We start from the raw sequence: 10,000 nt of genomic DNA, 5'->3' as shown, positions 1-10,000 counted from the left end.
AACACACAGACAGAGAGGGAGATAGAGGAAAAACTACCTTATCTACTGGGCGAAATACCCAAATGTGAAAATCTAGCAGCCACATTTTTGACTTTGTGCCACACTCTAAGGACTGCCAGGGGACCATAAACATTGCAGTTTTATGTTATTTACCTTATTGGTCTTTTAGTGTCTTTGCTTCCTGATTGTTCTTACCTCTTTATATTGATATTGATATTATATTGATATTATATTGATATTGATGATTGATGACTGTTTTTGATGCTTAGGCTTGTAAACATTTGTTTGTTCACGCCAATGAAGCCAAATAAATTTTCCATTAAGGGATTCTTTTTGGCCACTTGGTCGTAGACGAAATTTTGTAGAGTGACTAAGATGATGATGTCCATCGACTGTGCTTTTTCCTCTCCACCATTCAACTTTGTAGATTTTTGTAAGTCTCCCCAGGCCTCAGGGTCGTATTCCTGAGCAGTTTTGTTCCTCTACATTTGCTCAGTTTGTAATGACTACCTGATCAACACAGTGTGTAATCGAATTCCTACGCAAATCAGGGACCAAACAAAGATAGTAATTTCAAAATTACATGAACTAATTTTGCATTAAGATGGACTCAATTCAACTTATTGAGTGATTTGTTGATGCCATTTTTTTTAGTGTCATAGCAAAGGGTCTGAATACTTATGTACATGAGGCATTTCTCTATTTCAATTTGAATAAATTTACTGAAATTTCTAAAAACCTGTTCTTGCTTTGTCATTCTGAGGTGGATTGTGTGTGGATTGATGGCAAATTATTTTAATTTAATCCACTTTCAATTGAGTCTATAACACAACAAAATGGGGGGAAAAGTGAAGGGGTCTGAACACTTTCTGAGGCGGTGGAAAGTTGGTGCTTGGTTAGAGTAAAGCAGTTGGAGACGTGGCCAGACTCTGTCACAGATGGAGAGGGGGACAGAGAACGTGACCCTCACTGATGAATACACAAACAAGCCTTCTAACAGGGAACACACACACACACACACACACACACACACACACACAAATGCACACACACACACACACTGACTTATGGACACACAAACAAGCCTTCTAACAGGGAACACACACACACACACACACACACACACACACTGACTGATGGACACACAAACAAACCTTCTAATAGGCAGATTCGGCCAACTGTCACAAAGCTACAGTCGATCTTTGCTTCCTCTCCAAATCTGAAGTGCAATATGGTAGCAACAATATTCATAGAAGTGTGTGTGTGTGTGTGTGTGAGTGTGTGCATGTGTGCCCTGTTCCTTTAGGACAGTGAGATGATTAAACATGAGAGGTGTGTGTGTGTTTATGTGTGTGTGTGTGTGTTTACATGTATGTGTGTGTGTGTGTGTGTGTGTGTGTGTGTGTGTGTGTGTGTGTGTGTGTGTGTGTGGGTCAGTATTAAAATGAACTTTGTGCCGTGGTGGAGGAAGGATCTTCTACCTGCATCCGTTGGGAAAATAATGGAAGTTTTGTAGAGCATAGAAGATTGATGTAATAACGGAACTTTGGTGATATCTGTTTCCCTCCTACCTCATGTTACATTCTAGAATGCTCATTTCAAATAAATCAATGAGATTCTCTCCCTCTCCTCTCCCTCAAACAGGCATTACCATTCTGACTACAAAGTGTCCAAATATATATATTATATTCAAATGTATTATATTGACGGCCTAACCCTTGCATGTCTCTGTGGTCCTCTGTGGCTCAGTTGGTAGAGCATGGAGTTAACAACGCTTAGGTTGTGGGTTTGATTCCTGCTGGGACCATATATACTGACATGTATGCTCTCACTGCAATGTAAGTCGCTTTGGATAAAAGTGTCAGCTAAATGGCATATATATGTGTTTCTCTGCCCTCTTTCTCTCTCTCTTTCTCCCCTTCTCTCTGTTTCTCTTTCTCTCTTTCTCCCTTTCTCTCTTTCTCTCTCTCTCTCTCTCTCCCCCTTTCTGTGTGTGTGTGTGTGTGTGTGTGTGTGTGTGTGTGTGTTTAAAGTGAGAGAAAGAGAAAGTACTAGTAACGGATTTGCCTCTCCCAGTAATTGTCATCATTTGAAGTGTGAGACGTTATTTTCTTTCAAATAAACACTGAGGAAAAGCGTTGCTCTCAAGTAAAAAAAACAACAACAAAGAAATACATTTAAAAAAGCTTTTGTCTCCCTTGCTCGCGGTGAGCCACAGCTTTGAGAGCAACAGATTTCACTCAAACATCTAAAGTAACTCTTCACAGTTTGTCTCGATTGCTGAAACACAAAAACTGGTTCCTGTAGCACAAAAACCCATACCCTTATGTCATTCCAAAAAACACACACACATTTCCCATAACCGTAAACACTATTCACCTGTTTCCACACATGTTTCAATATTCCAAACTCTTTCTGCAAAACCTTGCACAAAAGTGGCCAAATAAACCATTCATTGCACTATATGTTCATTCAGCAAACACATGCTCTCAGTATAACTAACTCAAGTCATCACAACCTAAACTCAAAGATCACACCTTTCTCCATGTGCAAACACTGAGCCTCAAGATTGTTAACACGCCAATCAGAATTGCAGGGTCAATAAATAGGTCCATGCGCTTTGGAACAATGGATCCTAACAATGAGAGGAAGAGGACAACAACAACAAAGACAAGTAATCTCAGATGAAATCCGTGCCACCCTAGTTCATCATGTGCTCACACATGGGAGGACTAGGAGAGAAGCTGGACAGCTCGTGCAACCCGACCCAAGCCGTTACACGGTTGCATCCATTGTCCGTACTTTCAGAAGGGAAAACGGGTCATTTGCCTTGTTGTTACTGTGACACATGTAATGTGATGTAGTGCACATAGACTGAATCTCCACTTTGTTCTCAGTGTAGTTTTTACCACAGTAACGGACGACCACAGGTCAGTGATGGTCAAATGTAATTTTTGTAAAACTGAGAGGCGGCCATCTATTGGAGGTAGGCGAAGACTTCTCACAGCGGAGCAGGAGACTGCCCTGGTGAATATGGTGATTGCCAATAGTGCCATCCGTTTGAGGGAAATTCAAACTCAAATAGTTGAAGACCAGGTAGTCTTCCAAGGAATTGACAGCATCAGCATTTCCACCATTGACCGGGTCGCTCAGAAGAACCACATAAGGACAAAGCAGCTGTACCGTGTGCCTTTTGAAAGGATTTCAAACAGAGTTAAGGAGCAACGATTCCAATATGTGCAAGTAATTGCTATACTGTACAGAATTTGTACAGTATGTAGAGTATGGCCCATCTCTCCAGCACATCAATACAGTACTGTATAGTAATGTGTTACAGCACACAGTTTCATTCCAGTACAGTACTGTATCTGTAGTACAGAAAATGTGTGTTTTTTGATTGCCGTAGAGAATCTTTGAGCTGGATGCCATGGGAGACCCACATGAGTACATCTCCATCGACGAGGCAGGGTTCAACCTAACAAAAAGGCGCAAAAGGGGGCGCAGCATCATCGGTCACCGTGCCATCATACAAGTCCCTGGGAGGCAACGTCACCCTATGTGCAGCCATCAGCAATCGTGGCGTCCCCCACCGCCATGTCAGAGTGGGTCCATACGACACAGCTCCTCAACTCCACAACTCCTTCGATTTCTAGATCAGCTGCACAATAACATTCTTCAACAGGAAAAGGGGAGCCAGGGCAACCGGAGCAAGCCCAATATGTTCTCATTTGGGATAATGTGAGTTTCCATCGGCCTGCCCTGGTTCAATGACCACCCCAGGTTCATCGTTCTTTCTTTGCCAGCATATTCCCCATTTCTGAATCCGATTGAGGAATTTTTCTCAGCATGGCGGTGGAGAGTGTATGACCGCAACCCCTACGCACAGCAAAACCTCCTGGAGGCAATGGTGGACGCCTGTGGTGATGTGTGTGTGTGTGTGTGTGTGTGTGTGTGTGTGTGTGGAGTCTATCCAGGGTTTTCTAAGGGCATTTTTCCCATGCTGCCTGGCAAGAGCAAACATAATGTGTGACGTTGATGAGATATTATGGCCTGACCCAGACGAGACGAGATGGTAACCTGTACATTTGCTGCATTTGGAAATAAAGCTTTTGGAAATTGGGTATTTTACTGTGCATGGACTCTTCCTTACTTGTTTTGTCAGTGCGACATTTCAAAGGTCAGGTTTTTGACCAAAACAGTAGTATTCCCTTATCCACTGATGTAAGAGGTATTTATTACGGCAGTGTTTTGAATTTCTCTCACCAGGGTGTTCCTGAAAGAAAAGGTTATCTGGATAGTCAGTGCTGTGATTTTACAAAGTTCCAAATTATTTCTCTGAACACCTATTCTAAACATTTTGGTCGCAGTGTTTTGAATTAATCCCTCCGGGTGTGTAAGAAACAGTTTTTGACAGCTTGTGTGTGTTGTCTGAGGGCAAAGTTTGAAATGAACCCAGAAGTTAGACGTTTGTACCGTTGTGAGTGTGTGAGCTTTTAAAATTGTGTGTAAATATTCGATAAAATGGTGAGTTGTTCCAGGAATTGTGTCTAAGCTATTGAGAAAAACTGTAAGAAGCAGCTTTCTTTCTGAGGTTTTCGCCTGCACTGGTGTTGAATCTAAAGATTTCACCCATGCTTTGGATTTCTTCTTTCTTTTTTTTGTGTGCGCTGTTATCGATTGGGCTGTTTGGGGGAGTTTTGATAGCGGTCCCAGTAAAAGGGACAGTTAAATTTGATGGTATACTAAGACACTGCGCTTGGTTTTATGAATTTGATCCCCCCTAGTCAGCAGTGTTAATGGTGTTTCTTTAGGAGTTGCAGTGAACCCAGGCCTGCTTGTCTCTCTTATGGGGGTCCTCAGAGAATGATCTTTAGGGTTTAGTTAGTGCTCCAAGCCCCGGCCCCCTACCCCTTGGGCTACCAGCCATATAAACACACAGGCTTTTAATTGTTATGGTGATGAAAGCCCAGGCAATAACTCTGGACTGTGTGTGTGCGCATGTCTGTGCGTGCTTGTATGTGTGTCTGTCTGTGCGTGTGTGCGTGTGTGTGTGTTTGTCTGTGCGTGCTTGTGTGTGTCCATGTGTGCGTGCGTCCGTCCGTGCGTGCGTGTGTGTGTTTGTCTGTGTGTGTGTGTGTGTGTGTGTGTGTGAGTCCTCGGTAACACATTGCATTAGTTCTAACTGCAAACAATGTGTTGGAGGGCCTTTTAGCCAGACCCTCAGGCTGGCCTCCTGGTGACCCGTGTTTGCGCACACGTATGATCTGTTGCTCTTCATTTCAGTGAATTGTTTCAGTTAGTATTGACTGTAGCTGTCTGCCATTACTGTAATGCGTTGCGCTGGCAATGGCTACTTAGTCAGATACTTATTTCAAATAATACAATGCAGTTGTTTGCTACCTGGTACCAAATGTTGCCTTGTTTCCTGAAGAGACGGACAATTACTGCATATGTTAGATTGTGCAGTTACTGTATCATTTGATCATGTTTTTTCCAAGTAAGTGAACATTTCTCTACGGTAAAATAAAGTGCTAACGTGTGTGTGTGTGTGTGTGTGTGTGTGTGTGTGTACAGGTGAAGGCATGGCGTACAGGAAGGTGCATGGGGCCAATGCTGGGTCTCTGGAGAGTGAAGAACTACAGGCCTCAGCTCTGGACCTAGAGTGGGACATGGAGAAAGAACTACAAGACCCAGGACTACAAGACCGCTTCCAACTACAGTGTGTAGAGCACATGTCAGATGGATGGATGGATGGATGGATGGATGGATGGATGGAGGACGGGTGGATGGCTGGGTGGATGGCTGTACATATCTGTTTATACTGTTCATACTGCATTCCATATTTATTCTGCTTATTTACTCTGCTTATAATGTTACTGTTAATACATATATACTGCTTATACTGCACTGCTTATACAGCTCATATGCTTATACTGTTCATACTGCATTCTATATTTATTCTGCTTATAATGTTACTGTTAATACATATACTGCTTATACTGCACTACTTATACTTATACTTATACTGCACTACTTATACTTATACTTATACTTATACTGCACTACTATACTGCTCATATACTGCACTACCTGTATATATTGTTCACACTGCACTTTTCTGCTTTTTTTGCACTTCTGGTTAGACGCTAACTGCATTTCGTTGTCTCTGTCTCTGTACTCTGCACAATGACAATAAAGTTGAATCTAATCTAATCTAATCTAGATGGATGGATGGATGGATGAATCATCGTTTTTTTCTTCTTCATTGTAGGTCTGTTGGTAACTCAACGTGTGCTGACCCAGACCCTGACCCTGACCTGGAGCCTATCCAACCCTCTGTCTCTGTCTCCCCCCACGGACGCTTTGAACGTCTGCAGGAGGACCCCAACTACATCTCCCACTTTACCAGGGCCCCGGGCAAGGGCCAGCGCAGACTCAGCTGTTACCTGCTCAGGTAGGGCTAGGGTTAGCATGGGTTAGCTAGCTACCTGCTCAGGTAGGGCTAGGGTTAGCATGGGTTAGCTAGCTACCTGCTCAGGTAGGGCTAGGGTTAGCATGGGTTAGCTAGCTACCTGCTCAGGTAGGGCTAGGGTTAGCAGGGGTTCAGATTTCTACCTCCACCAGCCTCCACTGTAATACACACATCCATAACAAGGCCACCCTAACTGGTTAGCCTAACTTCCTTTGCCACCTATTAGCTTGCACTTGACATGTTTTATAAAGTATTTATAACCCATCAGTGTAGGTTTGTGAAGGCTTTATACATTCTGAACAGTGGTTTTTAATTTGAAACAGGGACCTGGGACATTGCAGGTACATCCTGGCTGGCCTTGCTCTGTTCATCCTGGGGCTTCTGATTGGTCATTTCGCCCACACCTCTGACCAACCCCCGCCTGCCCCGCCCACTGACACTGACCTGCTGGAGAACGTGTTGAGGGGTATAACAGCTGACAAGATACAGGCTCTACACAGGTCTGTCTGTCTGTCTATCTGTCTGTCTCTCTCTGCCTGTTTGTCTGTCTGTCTAACCTGTCCATCTGCCTGTCTCTGTCTGTCTGTCTGCCTGTCTGTCTGTCTGTCTAATCTGTGTGTCTGTCTGTCTGTGTCTCTGTCTGTCTGTTTAACCTGTCTGTCTGTCTGTCTGTTTAACCTGTCAGTCTGTCTGTCTGCCAGTCTTTCTGTCTGTCTGTCTGCCTGCCTCTCTCTCAGGTTGTGCAAAGGCAGGCAAGCCTCTCCACAGCAATTACTTTATTTTTTATTTATTTGTATTTATTCATTTACTATTTATCATTTTGCAGCAGTTATTGGCCCAGCTTTGCCTCAGTGCTCACAGGTGCCTAGAGAGAGAGAGAGAGAGAGAGAGAGAATGTGTATAACATTACAGGTAATGCAGCTTGTTAGCGAGGAGACATTACCCCCAGCACAACAACAATGAGGTTAAGAGTGGGAGATTAGCATTTAAACAGCGTTAATTCCGAAACCGATTCTTCCGAGAAAGGGGGAGTCTTCTCCTAGGTCAGGGAAGGGTGATTCCCACAACATTAATTGCTGCCAGTTCGCTCAGCCAGAAAAACCTAGGGCCCCCGTCGGAAGAAGAGACGGCTCCAGTACTCCGGCTGGTGCTCCGAGGTGTTGCAATGTCACTGACGTTCCGGGGTGGTGTGAGTGGAAGTTCGACGGTCTTCCTGGAGGCAGACGTGGCGGAGGCAGAGTTTTTCCTGGAATAGGCTCTCTCCCTGGGGGGGCCATGCATCCCTCTATGGTGAGAGGGCGAGAGAGAGAGAGGGGGAGGGAGATTCAGAAAGAGGATGAAGGAGGAAGGAGCTGCTCACTGCATCAACACCAGTGCTGGATGTGTAGTCACTGACAGGGAAGTGAGGGAGGGAGGGAGGGAGGGAGGGAGGGAGGGGACAGAGAGAGATATAGAGAGGAAGATAGAAAGACCGGAAGGGAGAGGGAGGGAGAGAGACAGAGTTTCCACTGAACTGAGACAAGCCTGACCTCCCAATCTGGCTCGTGTGTGTTTTTGCAGCATTCATTATTTATTTTGTCACATTTATTTTTCAAGTGGCGGCTCGGGCCAACAACCGCAGAAGCTCAGATTTCTCCCGGTGAAAACGAGACAATATTGTGTCCTCACACCATAACATTGCGATCCTCTGCATTCATCCCTAGACTCCATCTTCTCAGTCTTCATCCCTAGGCTTTTTGTTTACCAACGTATTTGCATTATTTACTCCTTGAGCTCTGAGCAGAGACCGGCAATCCATCTGACGAAGTGATTCCCTGCCGCGAGAGAGAGACACGTCGGATCATGTGACAGCGTGCAGAAACGTTTAGACAAACAAGGAAAAATTAAACGTGGCGTTCTTTTTATGGTTAATCGTCAGCAGGGGCCCTATTTAACCGGCTGTGTGTTCATCTGGGTAGATACACCACAATACCAAGACAATCACCCTGTTTATTGTTTCCAATGTGAACCCGTCACATAATGCGGAAACTCGCTAGTCTACGTTTGGACGTCTTCCCTGTTGTCCCACGCCAAAAAGCGGCCCCCTATTGTCTTGTCCCTGAATAGGCCCTCATGCCGAGACGATGGTATTTCTCTGGCACGACATCTGTATTTCTGTGTTTCAATTCTTCCCTCCCAATTACACTTCAAAGACACATCGCATGCTGAAGAAAACAGTTCCAGTGTAAATTGGATTAGCGAGGAGAGAATCACCCTGAGAGGAGTGTGCTTCTCCCTCTGTTTGTGTGTGTGTGTGTGTGTGTGTGTGTGTGTGTGTGTTTAAACACTGCTGCTCTCTTTATCTCTTTGAGACAGTCCCTCGTTCTCTAATTACGAGCTGTAATTGATACAGTCCAGTCTTTCTAGTAGGTGCCCCCAAGTTTCCTAGGAGGAGGGGAGGGAGGGGAGGAGTAGAGAGGAGGGGAGAGGGAGGACAGGCGAGGGGGAGAGAGGAGAGGGGGGGAAGGAGGGGGAAGGGAGAGGGAGGAAGAGAGGAGGAAGGGGAGGAGTGGAGGATGAGGAGAGGGAGAAGGGGGGAGATGAATGAGAAGGGAGGGAAGGAGATGAGCTAAAAGAAGAAGTGCAATGAGAAGAGGTTGTTTCCAGAGGACAGTTTTGAGTGTGAGCCATCTGGCCTGTGGAGACCTCAGAGGGGTCTGGTGGAGAGAGAGGGAGGAGGTGGAGGTGGAGAAAGAGAGGAGAGGGAAAGAGAAAGGAGAAGAAGAGGGAGAGAGAGGGGTGGGGGGGGGGGCGGTGATGGCCACAGAGGTTTTGAGTGGGGGCCATCTGGCCTGTGGAGACCTCAGAGGGGTCTGGTGGAGAGAGAGGGAGGAGGTGGAGGGGGAAGAGGTGGAGGGGGAGAAAGAGAGGAGAGGGAAAGAGAAAGGAGAAGAAGAGAGAGAGAGGGGGGATGATGACGATCACAGCGGACAGAGGTTTTGAGCGGGGGCCATCTGGCGTGTGTAAAACTGTTCTGGGACCTGTCCTAGAAAAAGAGAATACTTTGGATCTTCTGAAAACGTTTTTTAAACATAATCTCTCTGCTGACCTTTGTCCATGTGAGTCAGTGGGGACCACAGAGGGGAAGACACCATGCAACGGCTAGGTTTGATTTTGGATTGCAAATTGGCCCCTAGCCCATGGCTGTGTGTGTAGACCCAGTCCTATGACCATGGCTGTGTGTGTGTGTGTGTGTGTGTGTGTGTGTGTGTGTGTGTGTGTGTGTGTGTGTAGACCCAGTCCTATGACCATGGCTGTGTGTGTGTGTGTGTAGACCCAGTCCTATGACCATGGCTGTGTGTGTGTGTGTGTGTGTGTAGACCCAGTCCTATGACCATGGCTGTGTGTGTGTGTAGACCCAGTCCTATGACCATGGCTGTGTGTGTGTGTGTGTGTGTAGACCCAGTCCTATGACCATGGCTGTGTGTGTGTGTGTGTAGACCCAGTCCTATGACCATGGCTGTGTGTGTGTGTAGACCCAGTCCTATG

General features: G+C 45.6%; 1 protein-coding gene across 1 annotated transcript in view; it reads left to right on the top strand.

Moving 5' to 3' along the window:
- Window positions 1–3,427: 3,427 nt before the first annotated feature.
- Window positions 3,428–10,000, top strand: part of naaladl2 (N-acetylated alpha-linked acidic dipeptidase like 2) — a gene marked incomplete at both ends in the record, with an annotated part of 163,668 nt that continues 157,095 nt past the window's right edge. Inside the window, 4 exon segments of the mRNA XM_083694767.1 lie at window positions 3,428–3,548; window positions 5,575–5,734; window positions 6,272–6,454; window positions 6,814–6,972. Coding sequence (XP_083550893.1) covers window positions 3,428–3,548; window positions 5,575–5,734; window positions 6,272–6,454; window positions 6,814–6,972 — 623 coding nt within the window.

This window comes from Argentina silus (genome assembly GCF_951799395.1).
Source record: "Argentina silus genome assembly, chromosome: X".
In the NCBI taxonomy this organism is placed as follows: Eukaryota; Metazoa; Chordata; class Actinopteri; order Argentiniformes; family Argentinidae; genus Argentina; species Argentina silus.
This window is presented reverse-complemented; position numbering and strand designations above follow the sequence as displayed.